Below are 16,670 nucleotides of genomic sequence, written 5' to 3' on the forward strand. Positions count from 1 at the left end.
CACACACACACGGAGAAAGAAAGGACAGCGGCGAACTGAAGAGAAAATGTGCAGTACTGAGGGGAAGTATGAGAGACGATCAACCGCACGCGTCACAACACACTGCCACGGAGACGACCAAGAATCCCTCGGCCGCTTGATGGGAGATGAAGACAACGCAAGAAAACCTGGAGAAGACGAGCCACCACAAGAGGAGTAAGAAGTGGAGAGAGACCTGCAGCAGTGACACCCACCATATTTTTGTTTTTGGTTTGCTGCTCTGCGTCATCGAGCTTCTCTCTCCGATTTCCTTTCTCTTCTCTGGGTCACCTATCAGGGGAATAGAAGTGAGGGGTATAGAGGGCTAGTAGCGGCGGCGACCTCTTTGCTGCTGCCCCTTCGCGGGTTATAAACAAAACGGGGGGAAAAGAGCATTTCAGGGAAGAGAAGAGCGGGACACTATAGACAAGCGCGTCAATAGCGAAGATGATGATGATATAGACGCCAACAAAGAAGAACACAGTAAGAGAAAAGGCAACCAAAAGGGAAAAAAAAAAAAAACGAAAAGCAATGCGTCCACCTGAACGACAGCGACGGTGAAAAAGTACCGTACACGAGCGCTTGCTTCTTTTTTTTAGAAGAGCCGTACACCGCGTAGCGCATACAAGGACACGTGCGTGCAGGGGAACACACGAACTGACGCATGCATGCACACGTACTCGTCTCTACACGTCAACTTTTCTCCAGTTCCTTTGTTTTTTTTTTTTATTTTCGTATGAGTGACGTTATTCCTCGCCCCTGTTTATCTCCGCATCTAATAGACACTGTTTAACCATTCCGTGTTTTCCAGTCACACACACACACACACACGCACACGGACACTTGAGGGGATGAAACGCGAAGAGGAAAAGGACAACGAGGAAACACAGGAACAAACACTGCACGCGAGGCACAAAGAAGCAGCGAGGTGCGTGTTTCCGGCCCTCGCCAGAGCGAGGTCAGGGAAAGCGGGGGGAGACAAAGAGGAAAGGGCGACCGTGAAGCTGGATTCAGTCCCGTTCACTAAATGCTTATGGGTGATGTTAGCAAACGTGTTGGACGTCGCCAGACCGAGAAAAACTGACTTGTGTATGCCGCTCTTACGAAGGCCCTGCTTATCTTTCTGATGCCTGCTGCAAAAGTGAGGCATTTACCCCTTCACTGTTCATCACACCTCACCCGCTGGCTGACAGGATGAGGGCTGGTCCAGTAGGACTAGCTTGAGCTCACCGGCGAGGTAGTAAAATCGGTTCACGTCCTTCGCAAGATAAGGAGAACGAGCCACCACACATCAGACATATATACGTGGACGTCGCGGCTGGAGGCAGCCCCAGCAGAAAGAGCGTAGACGGGAAAAAGAGGCCACCAAACTTCACCACTATAGGGCGTGCATGGGAAGAGGAGGGAACCGGAGAGAAGAGGTGGCGGTGGGTACATGCGTTGGCTCCCGCAAGGGAAGCGTAGCCAATAAACTCTCTCGACACCACGCCGCCAAGGCCAACTTTTTCCTTTTCACTTTTCAGTGGAATGGAGCTGAACTCACTTGTGAGCTGTGGAAGAGGAAAGAGGGGAACAAGATGAGCAAGATTCGCCATCATGTGATACTCTTCAGTGCACCACGGTAATACATACAGGGAGAAGAGGCCCATGAATCGTTCGCGGCGAGCCTCATCGTCGTGGATTACAGCCCCTTCAAAAAAAAAAAAGCCCCCATGAATACCTCGATAAAACCAAAACACACACAAACAAACATAGAAACAGGCAGTGTCTGGCGTACATAGACCGCTTTTGGATGCTCTTGCCTTCGTCGACGTCTTTCACTCCACCCTGATACTTCCCTAATTCAGCTCTACTGGCAGCTCCCCCCTCCCTCGTGCGAGAAGGCACGAAGGAAGAGGAGCATGGGCGGGAAGGGATGTAATTCTGCGAGCATCTCAGACTGCCCGTGCTGGAGAGGGTGTGTGTGTCTGAGAGCATGAAAAGCCGCCACGGAGAGGCTCACTCGCTGTCACTCTCTTTTCTGACGAACTTATTCGCTTCTGCTTCTTGTCGTGTGAACAACATGTGGCTGAGAAGGCACATGGGAGAAGAGTTACAGGGGAAAAGACAAAGGGTCAGGGAAGCGGGGAAGGGGACGCTTCTCACGCCAGTGCAACGCCAACTTCCCCACGTGTGGAGAAGCGTCTGAGGAAAGGGCGATAAAAAAGGTGAGGACTGGGAAGGGGAGGGGGAGAGGCTAGGGCTAGTATCAGTAGGATGGAGAGATCAAAAAAGTGAACTGAGAATACAGGCCAACACTGAAAGCTCGATGGTAGTAAACAAACGCAGAACCATGAACAAAAAGCGAAGAACAAGTGGCACATCAGAGGCACATCAGAGGCACACACGCACACACAAAGACAGCAAAAAGAGGAAGACGAAAAACGCAAAAGAGAAGCGTGCGCGGAAAAAAAAAAGCGAAGAACAAAGTCGAGGCAGCAGCACCAGCCGTGGCGCACGTGAGGTCCCTCTCAATGTATGTGCGTTACTGCAGCACCTTCGTGCGTTGCTACACACATACATACACACAGGAACGAGCAAAGCGGATGAGTAACCGAAGAGTTGCTGAGAGCGCAGTGCCGACACACGCCCCCCCAAAAAGTTGCTTATGTCGAGGGATGAAAAGCGCCCGTTGGAGGAGAGAGAGAGAGAGGTAACAGAAAGAGGCGGAAGACGAAGACCGAATTTGGAGAGGGTATACCCCCTCGGTGAAACACACAGGACACAGTCACACACTTCCATATGAAAAGGTCTTCTGACTTTTTGTGCTTCTCTCCGCACTTTCCCACTCACGCCCTCACGCACCATCGGAGACAGACCGACGACGACGACAAGACACAGAGGAAAACCAAGAGAAAGTACACAAAAACAAAAGTCTACCGGATTTGCTAGTGGTGGTGAGATTACCTCTGCGGCAGCACGCGAAGGACACACACTCACACATGCGCGCCGTCATCCGTACTGCACCTCAAACGCGTGCACCTATCTGGAATATGAGAACGTGGATGTCGAAAGCGCATATAGGAAAAGGGGTGCGGAAGGGGGGAGGAGAAAGACATAGAGGAGCAGCGACTGCGATAGACCTGAGTGTGACGAGGTGCAGATAGGCCGATATACAGAAATAGGATGGAAAATAAAGAAGCAATGAAGAGAGGGGATGAGAAGAGGGTTGCAGGTGACACTCAGGTGGTAAAGGACGCAGAGAAAACCGGAGGAGAAGGCACCTACACACCCCGTAGAGATTGGCGCGGTTGTGGTCGCGTCTTCTTCATACCCCCTAACACGTCCTCCACTTGGTCGTACTTACCTTGCCTTCTGAGTTCACACCCCCATCATCCTTTTCGTCCCGCTTTATGGCTTTTCGCGCCACTTGTTGCAAGCCAGCACATCGTGTGCTGCACGTCGTGTGTGAGTGGCAACTTCTTTGGAGCTCAGTCAGTTCAGACAACAACCGCGACGGGAAAGAGGAGGAGGGGGCGAGGAAAGAATGAAATGGATAGGAAAGACACAGAGAAGAATAAAAGGACAGGGTGGTTAGCACTGGAGGAAAGTGGGTAAGTGCGTGGTGGAAAAAGCGACTGCGGGGCAGCCTCCTCTTCGCGAAGAAGAGCAGATCTGCATGACAGGTGAGTCTCACCCCCGAAATTAGCAACGAAGAGGTGAGGGAGTCGGGAGGGACGAGAAACGACAAAACACAAACAAGTACCGGAGAGAAAAGCGAAAATGGGAAAAGAGAAAGAAGAGGAGAGCCGTAGAAAGCGAGTGTGCATCACTTCTGCTGGCGTGCCGATTCAGTTTGTGGCTGCTACAAGAAAAAAAAAAGAAGAAGAAAAGGAGTTTTTTTCCGGACGTGTGCTGAGGCTCCTCCCTAAGGAAGGGCGTAGCCGCTGGTAGTGATGCAAATAAGGTGATACTGATCTGGTGTCACTGTGAAACACTTTTTAGCCTTTGTTGTGGCGTCTCGCGTACCGCTTCGTCACCCTCCCCTCTTTGATTACTTTTTTCGCTCCAGTGCTTTCCCGATCGCACGTATAGGGAGAAGAAGCCAAGACAGCTGCACCAGGCAACACACACACACAAACGCACCCACACACATATGCACAGCTCCCCGCTAAAAACACAGAAAAGGGAAGAGGAGAGTTGCGGTAACAGGGGAACGGTGGCAGGAGTAGGGGTCCGTGAAAGCAGCCCAACAAGAGTGAATGGGGAGAAGCAAAGATATGATACATCTTGAGCGAGAAGAGGAAGGGCAATCGAGCACGGAGGAGGAGAAGAGGCACAAAGAGAAAGTCAGCACAGTGAACGCAAAGCAGAAAGTAGATGAGAAAAGGAAAACAACACACGCGGGTATCACTCACCTACACACAAAGACAAACAAAAATGTAAGCGCATAACGGCTGAGACGATCAAGCAAGAAAGCGCACAGGTGCACCCCTCAAACTCGAAACAAAACACGCACACACGCACTCCACTCGCCACATGGAGGGAGACAGAAAGAGAAACACCCAAGCGTTGCACCCACACCCACACACATGTGTAAGCGTAGGGAGGGAAAAGGGCAAAGTATAAGAAGACGGTAGGACAAGCAAGCACACAAGGGCGGCAAAGAAGGGAGAGTGGGGGGTACATTTTGAGCCACTTTTGATGGCAAAATAAAATCTAAAACAAAAAGGAAAGGAAGCGAGACTAGCATATACAAAAGCGAATCGAACGCATACGTATACATATATGCAGGCTTACCTGGTGGAGGAGGAGAGAAAGAAAAAAAAGCGCACCCACAGGTAGAGACGGGTGCTGGAAAGCGCGTGGGGTGGATGGCAATGAGGGAGAGAAAAGAAAAAAAAAACGATGTTCGCTAGCCGTTGTAGAGTATCACGAAAAGAAAAACAGAAAATGACATTTTTGATGGAGAAACACCGACAAACAGCATAAAACGAGAACAAAACATATAGGAGACCAATCTCAGAGAAGGAGCGACTCACAACGTTGGTAAGAGGGGGGAAGGATGGAAGCCACCTGTCCCCGCCGCCACATAAGAAGGCAATGAGATTGCTGAAGTAGTGATAGTGGTAATAATAAAAGGAAAGGTAGTGAGCCCAAGCAAGCAAGCATCATCTACTCACCAGCGCAAGCGACCACAAACACAAGAGGTAAGCGAAAAACAGCAGTCGCGAAGAGAGGGACAAGTCTAACATAACCTCCTCGAAACGTTGAGGTGACTACGCATGGCGTGCAATTACTCTCTATTCCTTGGTCCCTCTTCTTGTTTAGCGCACCATGCACCCAACAATGGCGTACGCTTGCTGGAAAACCAGGGGTGCATTTGGTTGCCCTGTGTGTGTGTGTGTGTGCGTATTTTAGTGTTCTATCAGCTTTCTTCTGTCTGTCTGCGATGCTGATCTCGCCCGAGGGTGGAGGGAAAGGAAAGAGAAACTCCATGAAGCGCTTTGGCGTCTTCGTTTTCCTTGTGTTGTTTTTACACTGTCTGCCCTGTCCATAGATTGGCGTGTCCGTACACTCTCGCCTGGCCTACAAGTGAGTAACAAATAAAAGGGGAAAGGGAGAAAAGGGCGAAACTAGCAGACACACACACACACACATGTTCAGGCACACATGAAATAACCTCGTACAGATTCACATGCAAATCGTTGCGCTCATGGGCAAACGATTTCGGCACGTTTCTGTATATCTGTGTAGATATATATAGATAGATATAGATATAGATATAGATATAGATATAGATATAGATGTATGTATATATATATATATATATATGTATGTATATATACACTTCTGCTTCTCTTTGTATGTGTCATCCCCACTCCAAGACACTGAAGCAACGCAGCCACCCAAACACAAAAAAAATCCATCCGCCGTAGACGTTGGCGCACATGATGAGGCCGCAGTGTCTTTCACGTCACGGCAGAGCAAACAACAACCCACAAGAGGGAGGCAAACGAAGAGCAAACGAATAGAAGTGAAACAAGCACACACAATACGTGAAAGAAGAAACGAGAAGGCACGAATAATGCAATTCGGTCTCTTTTATTTCTTTTTTTTTCCGCCTCTCACGCCCCCGTCACTTGCATGCGCGTGTTCACGCTGCTCTGGTAGAGCGACGTGCTCGCGCCCGGGGATAGAGAGAGGAGAAGAGCAAAGGGAGCGTGAAGGAGAGTAACAGTGAAATTGAGAAAAACAGAGCGAAAAGCATTAAGGGAAATAACAAACAAGCAAAAACAAAGTGGCAGTAGGAAGAGCACAACTCATGAATCAAAGGAGGGGAGAAGGGAAAACAGTACCGCTCCCCCCAAAGCAGCAGTCATGCACGCACCTACTCTATACATTTACACACACACACACACACACATGGGGGGGGACAGAGATGAAAAGAGAGGTAAAGAGAACGATGTCACGAGCGAGAGGGCATGCAAAAGGTAGCGAAGAATGAAGTCGAGACAGGGGCGCGCACATATCCACACGCGCACGCAGAAAAAGATAAAAAGGCGTTTGGTTGTATCAGGCCCTCACTGAGTGCCAAAGCACACAAGACACGTAGTCCGTGTAGAAACAAAAAGAGAGATGAATAGGGCAAACAAGGACACAGACGCAAGCAAAGACACACATTTTTTTTTTTTTTGGATACTTCAGTGTATGCTGAGAAGACAGGCCCAGGGGAAAAAGCGAAGAAGATAGGAGGAAAAAAAAACGTCTCTCTGTCTGTAGAGGATGCTGGTGTGCTTGGTACGCAGGCGTGTGCGTGAAGCCCAGAGCAAAGACGTACTCGCAGAGAAAAAAGTGTTCACAGGCAAACAAAAACAACAACATATTAAAAGTACAACGAAACTCGTGCAAAAATGTTGTTGGCGGTATTTGGTTGTGTCAGCGAATACTTAACGGGGGGGAGGAAAAGTGAAGCGAGAGGGAGGGGCTCAGACGAGAAGTCGATGAGCACATGCACCGTTCACACACACCGGTGGCAACTGAGGCGGGAAAGCCACATAAGAGAACAGAGCAGCACGCTGCAAAGCGAAGTGCGCGGCGAATGCGAGGATGCTACAAGGTCACTGAGACAGAAAAAAAGAAGATGTGTCGGGTTTGGATATACACACATCTGCTGCTATGAGTACACACACACACTGCATGCTGTTAAATGGGCGAGATAGGGAGGCGGCTGCACACTAATCTGCTCAGAAATCTTTTTCTTCGTTTTCGAACAGGAATACGGTTGGTTCGTATCAGTGGGGCTGGATCGTGGATATCGTCGCTTCACATAAAAGCGGTCTGACGAAACGGACTGCCGACCCCCCTTCCCCCACACACACACACACACACACACACACACACACTTACGCCCACGTAAACAAGTACATATGCGATGAGCTGTGCTTTTTTTCTGTCCACAGAGCCCCTACAGCTTGATGTATTTCTCGCGGGTGCGAGTGAAGTGGACACATGTCGACCGTGGCGTCATACAAGAGAGAGAGAGAGAGACGGAGATAAGCTTTTACCTTGTGGTCTGTTTTGTTTTCTCTCGCTTCTTGTGTGACGCAAAGAAGAGAACAGCAGAGACAAAGAGTGGACTTCGCTGCTCTTCTTGTCTACGAAGGGGCTACGAGGAGTTGCGGGAGAAAGAGTGAATCAGTGCCGAGCTGCTCTTGCATGCGGGTTAGCCCCTCGAGAACGCGCTGCTGCGACATTGAGCGGAGGTGCATCACGTATGTAGAGTACGTGAAACTCAGCAGACCCACAGCGATGATGTCCTGCAGCGTGCCATCAGCACCGACTACCTGCACCGAGTAACGGCGGAGCGGCAGCGAGATTTGCGGGCCAATGAACCAAATGCCAATGGACGAAGTGTTCTCCAAGGCGTTGTGGCTGAGCTCCATCGTGAAAGGCTCGTCTGCGTCTGCTTTGTAGAAGTCCTTCGCCTGCTGAATGAAGGCGACCCAGGTCTGGTGCATGAAATTCACTACCTGCTTCGGGTAACCTGCCTGGATGCCCTTGTCAATGTCGCGCTGCGCTGCGCTGTTCAAGAGCATGATGATGCTAAGGCGGCGGTCTGCCTCGGAGATAGTGCAGGCCTTCTCATGCTTGGCAATAAAGGCCGTCAACTCCGCTTTCTTTTGCACCTCGACCACTGCCTTCTGCAGTGCCATGTCAGACCGGGCGTACGATGGTTCCACCAGCACTGTCGAAGACAAGGAGGCAGCGCGGCTGGCATACGACACGGTGAAACGGCTACTGGTGATGTGAGTCGTGACTTCCTGCTTCTTTCCGCCGGTGTTCACCAGCGGCATGCCGCTGGTTTGGGCAACCAACAGAGAGTCGCACATGGGTGGTGCAAATGTGCAAGTCAGGAAACAGAAGAAAATGGGGTGAGCGGAAGTATCCACACAGACACACACACACAGAGAGAGACACACTAGACAGGGTGTGGGGTGGGAGGAAGAGGCGGTAAAAGCAAGCGTAGGATACGAAGAAATGGATATGCTCTGAGGGTGATCAAAGAAGAGAGGGGCGTGAGAAGAACAGAGAACTTGAAAAGAGGGGAGGGGGAGAGAGAGCGCGTTTCGACCGCTTGAACGAAAAGAAAAAAAAAAAAACAAGCAGAAATGCGATGGCACAGGGAGCAGAGAGGTGGTGGCGCTCGACACTAGCGTACTTTCTCACAGAACGTCGGAAGGAAGAGAAAAACTGGAGAAATAGTTTGACTCGGTGGTGCGCGTGGACGTGGTAATAACACTAACAACGAAGAAAGTGAAGAAAGAAAGAAGCGAAAGAAGCGAGGGTGAGAGAGGGAGTGGGTGTGATGGCGGCTGATTGTTTGGCGTATGTCACAACTTACAACTGACAGGCAGAAATGTAGAGTTACGGACGAAGCCTGTGCTGCTTGATGTTCCTCCTGTTTTTCCTTTGATCTACTCTCCTGGAACACGTAATGGAAAAAGGTGCTGAGGAGAGAAAAGATGGAATGAGGAGAGGGGGCCAAGAAGGTTGAAGAAGGGAGGGATTTAAAAAACACGAGGGGGTCTTGGATAGCAAGAGCAGCTTTGAAACCGATGTGCGCGCACAAAATGACACACCACCGAGGCTCTGTGTTTTTTTTTTTCGACTTGTAAATAAATGAAAGCGGGGCCTGACAGGGGTGGAGGGAGGAGATAAAAAGAAGCGAAAAGAGAGAGAGAGGACACGTAGGCGAAAGAGAACAAGTGCGTCTGTGTGTGTGCGTGTGTGTGTGTGTGTAAGTTGATGGTGAATAAGGAAGAGAAGAAGGCACTGGGAGGTTGTAACTCCGAGTAATACCGGCAGAAAAAAAGGCACTTCTATACGAAATAGACAACGCAACAGGCGTAACGACAGCCCAGAATAGGCCGAAGAAAGAGGAAGCGAAAGAGAAAGCAGGTGGATGGGGGGGGGGACTATAAAAGGGGAAAAAAAGTCAGGCGCCAACGTGAGAGGCCACTACGGCGAGATCGACAGGGGCGAAGAACAAAGAGACAAGATACCGATAATCTGTGACGCACCAACGCACAACACACACACAGGTGGCGCCCGTCACAAACACAAAACAGACGAACAGGAGGTATGTAAGGTGTGGAAGAAGAACTCCAGCAGATGAGAGTATCCTATGTTGTTGTTGTTTTCTTCCCTTTTTGTTTTTTATTTATTTTGGGCAGGGGAGTTATTTCGATTGGTTTACCTTTTGAGGAGAGGGGAAGTTTTTTTCCCTACCGTGCGACAGGCTGTCGACAGAAAAAGGCGGGACCGACGCGCGCAAGACGTTAAACCAACACGAACGGAGAAACCTGCAACAACAAACCATCAAACAACCGAACGACCAAAGCGAAACGAGAAGCGATGAGGGAAGAGGAGAAGGGGAAAAGGGACGAATAAAAGCAAACAACAACAAAAAGAAAAACGGTGAGCTTCTGATGTACAGGTGAGTCAAAAGAGCAGGGAAAAGTTGGGGAGGAGAGGACAATCCGACACGCAGAACGCACAGCGCAGCACGGAAGACAAAAAAAAAGAAAAACAAAGAAAAGCGCAAAGACGAGGAACCAAACGACTGAGAGCACACCAACACAGTAACCGTGCGATAATGAAGTGAGACAAAAAGTGTGGAAATGAGAGCGAGAGAGACGGGGGGAGAGCAAAGGAAAAAGTGATGTGTACTCTTACACACAAAGACGCTTACGCAGTCGCGCAGAGAAGCAGGCGAAAATGCGTAACAAGAAAGCACAGCGGAGGTTTGTGTGGAGAAGGCGGGGAGAAGGGGCGTTGCTGTGGGCGAAATAGTAAAAGAGGGAGCGAGAGAGCGAGGACAGAGTAGATGGGTGGGGGAGGGGAGGAGGAGGAGGGAGGCTACACAGTACACTCGCACAGACGCACCAAGAAAAAATGCGACATAAAAAAATGGGAACAGAAAAAATAAAAATGGAGAGTGAGAGAGCAAAAAACAGGTAACAACAGGAGCCAAAGCGAAAAACAAGCGAGACCAGAAAAGCGAAGGGGAGGGGGAGAAAAGATATACAGTCGTGCAGAGGGCTGTGCTACGCAGAGAGGATGTACGTTGGTGACGTATTAATGTGAGAGGGAGTCGGTAAACTAAGCGAAATAAGAGAAGAATCGAAGAAAGGGGGAGAAAGGAGGGAAAACCCCGAAGAGCTGTCATGAAGTGGATGGGTTGAGTGGAAGGGGGAAGAGTAGCGGTGGTCGTGGTGGTGCGCACACATGCATGTGCACGTGTGTGGATGTAGGGGGGGGGTAGTAGTGGTAGTAGTGGAAGTGGCGGTAGTAGTAGGCAGAACGGAAGTATAGAACACAGGAGAAGGGCAACGAGAACAGTGGCGGGAAAGAGAATACCCCCCATTTCGTTGTTAAGACCCCAGTCTACCGGCCATCGCACTGCGAGGGTGGAGTGAGGGGCGGGATGGCTATCCCACTTCGAACCCTCAAGAAATAAACCATTGGCACATGCATATCCAGGAGAGAGAGAAGCACGCAGCACGTGCGTAGGCGCAGCTGTGTTGATGAGCCACAAAGCAGCCGGAAGTTCTCGTGCGCCGTCGGTTACGTCTCGACACCTCCCTTTCGTCTCTTTGGGGCTTTGTCTTTCCATATTTAGCGGCTGCGGCGTCCATCGTAGGACCATTCCAGCGAAACACTTATGTGCCGACTGTCTCCTCTTAATCTTGTCAGAAGGCGTGATGCGGGCATCTTGCCTACAATCGTTGCAGAGAGAGGCACTCCACACTCACACACACACACACACACACATACACACCAAGGAGAAATCAATAAGCGAGGGGAAGTAGATGAGAGACTCAAAAAAAAAATAATCGATGTCGTCATTACACCCTTCTTCAGTGTCCCTCATTTATTTACATTCCTACAGATGATTCGGTACGGTTGCGCATAACGCGTCGACGGCAACGGAGGAGGAGCAAGAGTGGGTTCAGAAGACCAGCACTTGGCATAGAAAACCGCTAACACATAGTCGCCCTTCTTCTCTCCACCATGTCGCTCCCCGTCACCTTTTTGTTACTCACTACTCCCACTCAGTAGTGCCGGGAGGCTTGGCGGTAAGGTCATACATCACCCGAGAGACAAACTCGAGCTTTTCTAATTCACTGACGATTTCCTCAAGCACGGTCAGCGGCATGAAGGCGGAACCCGGTGTGGCAGGGATTCCTGTCATGAAGTCGTTCGTCAAGAACGTGCGCACTATCACGCTGTAGCAGCCGGCCTTGTCGAAGCCGACGGGGATTAGGACGATGGGCACCTGGCTCAGCGAGCGCACGAGTTGGTGCTTCATGAGAATGCCGTTCACCTTGTCATCGGCTACGCGAATTTTGTCGAGTACGTCTGTCGTCAAATACGTCCGTGTGACGCTGCTTGGCGACTCGGACTGCGGTGGACCAAACATGAACACCACGCGGTTGACAGCGTGCGCCGTCTTGGGTATCGCTTTTGCTAGCTGCATCAGTGCGAGCCACTGCTCGGTCGTCGGGAACGTCTGCATAGAGAGGGCGGAGGCATAGGCGTAGGTGCGTCCGTCACCCTGCACCCCAACAGTGCGCACCGGCAGGATGCAGGCGGACAGTGCGACCGACTGCACGAAGGCGGCGACCTCAGCGAAGGATGCGTCGTCGCCCATGCACAGACGCTTCACCGTCGCCTCCGTGTCTGCAAAGTTTGCGTCGCGAAACGGTGTCCCATCAGTGCACAGAGTGCGGATAGCGAGACCAGGCCCCGGAAAGGGCTGACGCTCTATGAGGTGGCGTGAAATCCCGAGACGCAGCCCGAGATCGCGCACCTCATCCTTGTGATAGTCACAGAGAGGCTCGATGATGCGGCCGGCGTCGCGCAGCACTCGCACAACTGCGGTGTCGTTGTGGTGCGTCTTGATAGCATCTGCGTTGGCGCTGGCGTACTTAGAGCCAGACTCGATGAGATCTGGACGAAGGGTACCCTGTGCAAGCAGTAAATTCTCCACATCCAGCTGCAGCTCCTTGACAACTCGGTCGCACACGGACATAAATGTGTTGCCAATAATGTTTCGCTTTTCCTCCGGGTCTGTGGTTTCACATAGTTTGTTGGTTGTGTACGCCGCACGACCCCTCTTTGCGGTCATCACCGTCGAGGCCGTTGCAAAGTCGTCCTGCGCCTTGACAAGGTGCACGCGCACCCCTGCGGCGTTCAGCGCCTCCACCACCTGCGCGCTCTCGTGCAGTCGCATGAAGCCATGGTCGATGTGGATGCACACAACTCGCTCGGGACCCAGGGCCTTCAGGAGCAGCATGGCACACACGGTGCTGTCGACGCCGCCGGAGGCCAGGCAGAGCACCTTCTGGCCATTGCTGGTGCGCTCACGAATAAGACGCAGCGCCACCGCCTCTCGGTCCTCCATCGTAAAGGAGAATTTGCACCCGCATAGCTTCAAAAAGTTCTTGAAGATTGTCTCGCCCGACACCGTGAGCCCGACCTCAGGATGGAACTGAACGCCAAACAGTGGCAGGGACTGGTGCTGAACAGCGGCGATGATGCCAGCGGAGCTACGCGCAATAACCTTCAGCTCGGTCCCCGTATCCGTGATGGAGTCGCCGTGGGTGAGGAGTACCGTCTCAGTTGAGTCCAGGCCGGCAAAGATGGGTGACGACGTGTCTATCTGAATGCTGTCCTGACCATCCTCGCGGACCCTGCCTCGACAAACCTCACCGCCATACAACCCCGTCATCATCTGCATACCATAACAGATGCCGAGGACCGGCTTCCTCATGGCAAAGATCGCTTTGTCATACGCCAGGGCCGTCTCATCCTTCACAGAAGTGGGGCCACCGCTGATGATGACACCCATCAGCTTTGTATCGTTGCACAGCTTCTCGGCTGGAGTGTCGAGAGGCAGGATCTTAGTCTCTACACGAAGTTCACGTACCTTGCGGTCAATGACCTTGCCGTACTGTGAGCCCGCATCGAGGATGACAATATACTCGCCCTGCGGAGCACCTTGGAGGGACATTGTTTTCTCATGTGTCGTGATGAGGGGGGGGGGAGTTCACTCGGTGACTTCTTTGACCGCGTCCAACTTTTTTTTGACGGTTTTCTGACTTCTCTCACGTGAACTGCACGTGGTGTTTAGGCGCAGTTGAACTGCTTAAGATGTGTGCAGAGGTGTGCCAGCTGATGCTTTATCAGTTTCTGCACACGCACGCGCATGTGCATGTCCGATACACATATGAGAGGAAGGCGAGGAGGAACAAAGAAGAAAAGACTTTAGCTCGCTCAGGCGCATCAGGGTAGGAAAACAGCATGCCTTCAAAGTGACCGTGTGCGTACACTCGTTCCTCGCGCCATGATATTCATCGCTGCCAAATCTCACCCCCCCCCCAAACAGAGCGGGGAGTCAATTCTAAGAGGGACAGAGAAGGGGGAAGGGGAAATGAAGCACTCAGCTTCACCGACTTCAGCATGTGGGGAAACGCCGTAGAGAACCATGTGCGTCACGTACATCAGTGTATTCTTCTCGCTCAACTTGCCGTTAGCAGCATACGTAAGTTTTTTTTTCGAGAGCGCCCCTGTACGTTACTCGTACCATGCAACCGGAGCGGCGAGTTGCTTCGCCAGTCGTGCAAAGGGGTGGCAAACACTGCCTTCGCCTATGACCATCGGCTGCTCTGCCAGAATGACGATCTCTCCACACTTCACGTCACTCGTGTCGCACAAACACACGCAGAAAGGCGCCCTCAAACGCCATTCCTTCCATGTTCGCCGCGGCCTCTAATGCATCGTTCTTCTCTTCAAAGGCAACGTTTGCTGTAGCGGATGCGCCCCCGTCAGCCCCATTCTTCTCGTCAACCGGGGAGAAAGCGGCGACTTCGCCGAAGCAGGCGCACAATCGAAGCAGTTTTTCTGCGCTGTACGTGGCAGGGAGACTGCGAATACAAATGAAGGTCACCATGGGGAGAAACAAGAGTGCAGGCCTCCCCAACGAAGACTCTCTTTGGGTTCTCTGAGGGCAACCCGCGGTAAGGACAGAGCGGGGGGGAGTGTGGGGCACTAAGAGAGAGTGGGGCGAGAGGGATGAATGTAGAGCGCTGCACTGGTGCTGCCCTTGTCTATCGGCCAGTTCGAACCCGCAGAGCTCAGCGCAGGACAGATAGGGAAAGGAAAAGTGGTGGCGGGAGGGGGGGGGGGGGTAGAGGTAAGACTAAACGAGTGAGCTGCCACGGAGCAAGAGAAGCCTTCTGAAACATCCATCGAGAACACGCGATAACCACGACCCGTCCTTCTTTTGGGGGTAGTCAGCGAGTGAGCGTCTGACAGCGTCACAGCGCAGCTCCCCTCCCCTCCCCTCCCCCCCCCCCACAAACCCTCATGAATTTGAATGATCATCAGCGGTGTTCTTAAGACACATCCCTCGCCCGCACGACTTCGTCGTGCTGAGACGATGGAAAAAAGACAGACGTGTCGCCACACCACACTCCACAAGTCTGGAGACGTTTATCATTTTCTGTTGCATTGCTCGCTCTCCTTGTGTAACTCCGATAGAAGAAACGAAACAAAAAGAGAATCTAAGAAGGTGGCTACCGTCGTAAAGGGTGCTGGTGTGGTCATAATCGTATCGGAGAGCCGTGTTGCGTGTGCATCTAAGCAAGGGGGGAGGTGGGAAAAAGGCCAGCAGTGTGGCAGTGACACCCGTTCTACGTGGAAAGGACAAGGGGAACGAGCAGTACATTCCAAAGACACGCAAAAAGGCAACAATAGAAGACGAAGCCTCTGTAAGTCTATGTCAAGGGGCAGACAGTGGCAATTAAGGGGAGAGGGAGGCGGGGTGGGGGGGCTAACTGAAACCTCATCCAGTGACGAAGGGGAACCGCAAAAGGCTGCGTTGGCTACAAGAAGAATCAGCACCATCAAGAGAGAGAGAGAGCAGAGAAACAAGAACCGAAAAAAGATCGAGAGAGGGAAGGGAATGGAGAGGCGCGGCGGAGAGAAGGATGAGCTTTGTTCTGCGGGTTTATCCGGTTTATGCAGAGACCATGGCGCGCAGCTCAGCGAGTGTCTTCAAGTTATCTTGAATATGAATGCTGCTTGCCTCGTGAAGCAGTTCTGCCCAGGCGTCTTTGCCCTCCTCTGCTGCTGTCACCTCGTCTAAAATATGCTTGCGTGCGCTCGACTTCTCGTTCCACTCCTTCATCGCCTGCTCAAGAGCCCATGACTTAGCCTCCGCTTCAATAGTGGCCAGAGTTTCTGCGATACGGCTCTTGAGCTGCAACACCTTGTCCGCGTGCGCCGCCTGCTCTTGCGGAATTGCGGCCTGATGCTTCTTGATGGCGGCCACCAGCTGCTCGCGGGCCTCGTCACGAGAGCGGTGAAACGTAGTCAGGCGCTCCCGCACTGCCGCATCCTTCGCTTCAGCCTCCTCTACGCGAGCGTCCACCATGTGCTTCCGCTTGCTCAACACGAGCTGGTGCTCCTCGTTGCGCCGGCGGCGCTCTTCAACTTTGCGGCGCAGCTCCTGGGTCTCCAGCCTGATGCGCTGCAGCTCGTCCTTTTTGCTCGCCACCTGCGCTTCGATGGCGCTGCTCGTGTTTCGGATCGTTTCCTTCTCGAGGTCCCACTGCTGCACCATCCTGGCGTGCTCGCCTTCGAGCACCTGGAGGGACTTGCGTACGGTCTCTAGCTCACTTCCTTTCTCTGTTAAGCTCCCCTTCAGCACGCGCCAACGCTGAATAAGCTCCGTCACCTGAGACTTTTCCATTGTCTGCGAGTCTTGGTGTTCTTTCAACTCTAACTTTACGATGTCCACCTCGTGATGTCCGTCGTGTGTGCTTCTGCGGATGGATGAGCAATGCCCGTTAGATACGGTGCGTAACTAGGGCGCTTTTATGGTTCTGGAGGTGAGGGGATGCAACACATTGCCGCAGAGAACGAGGGAAAAGAGGGAGCGTATAAGAGAGTGCGAAGTGTATAAAGGGGATTGGGAGAAACCTGCGCTTGGTGCACGTGTGCCAAGAAGAGTACACACACGCACACAAAGTAAAGCGGCGTTTGCATAGAATTGGCTCTCACTCTTGCTTCGATAAACGCTTCTCACAAGAAACACAGACAAA

General features: G+C 51.9%; 4 protein-coding genes across 4 annotated transcripts; all 4 read right to left on the bottom strand.

Annotated features, from left to right (window-relative positions):
- Window positions 1–7,655: 7,655 nt before the first annotated feature.
- LBRM_22_0100 (conserved hypothetical protein) lies at window positions 7,656–8,390 on the bottom strand (the record flags this gene model as incomplete). The annotated part of the gene is made up of 1 exon (XM_001564880.1): window positions 7,656–8,390. The coding sequence occupies one exon, from the start codon at window positions 8,388–8,390 to the stop codon at window positions 7,656–7,658; it is 735 nt and encodes a 244-aa protein (XP_001564930.1).
- A 1,349-nt stretch (window positions 8,391–9,739) lies between these two features.
- Window positions 9,740–11,209, bottom strand: LBRM_22_0105 (hypothetical protein; the record flags this gene model as incomplete). The annotated part of the gene is made up of 1 exon (XM_001564881.1): window positions 9,740–11,209. One exon carries the CDS (start codon window positions 11,207–11,209, stop codon window positions 9,740–9,742), a length of 1,470 nt encoding a protein of 489 aa, XP_001564931.1.
- A 396-nt stretch (window positions 11,210–11,605) lies between these two features.
- On the bottom strand, window positions 11,606–13,576 carry LBRM_22_0110 (putative glutamine amidotransferase; the record flags this gene model as incomplete). Its single annotated transcript, XM_001564882.1, has 1 exon — window positions 11,606–13,576. One exon carries the CDS (start codon window positions 13,574–13,576, stop codon window positions 11,606–11,608), a length of 1,971 nt encoding a protein of 656 aa, XP_001564932.1.
- Window positions 13,577–15,583: 2,007 nt separating this feature from the next.
- Window positions 15,584–16,318, bottom strand: LBRM_22_0120 (conserved hypothetical protein; the record flags this gene model as incomplete). Its single annotated transcript, XM_001564883.1, has 1 exon — window positions 15,584–16,318. The coding sequence occupies one exon, from the start codon at window positions 16,316–16,318 to the stop codon at window positions 15,584–15,586; it is 735 nt and encodes a 244-aa protein (XP_001564933.1).
- Window positions 16,319–16,670: the final 352 nt, after the last annotated feature.

Source organism: Leishmania braziliensis, chromosome 22, assembly GCF_000002845.2.
Source record: "Leishmania braziliensis MHOM/BR/75/M2904 complete genome, chromosome 22".
In the NCBI taxonomy this organism is placed as follows: Eukaryota; Euglenozoa; class Kinetoplastea; order Trypanosomatida; family Trypanosomatidae; genus Leishmania; species Leishmania braziliensis.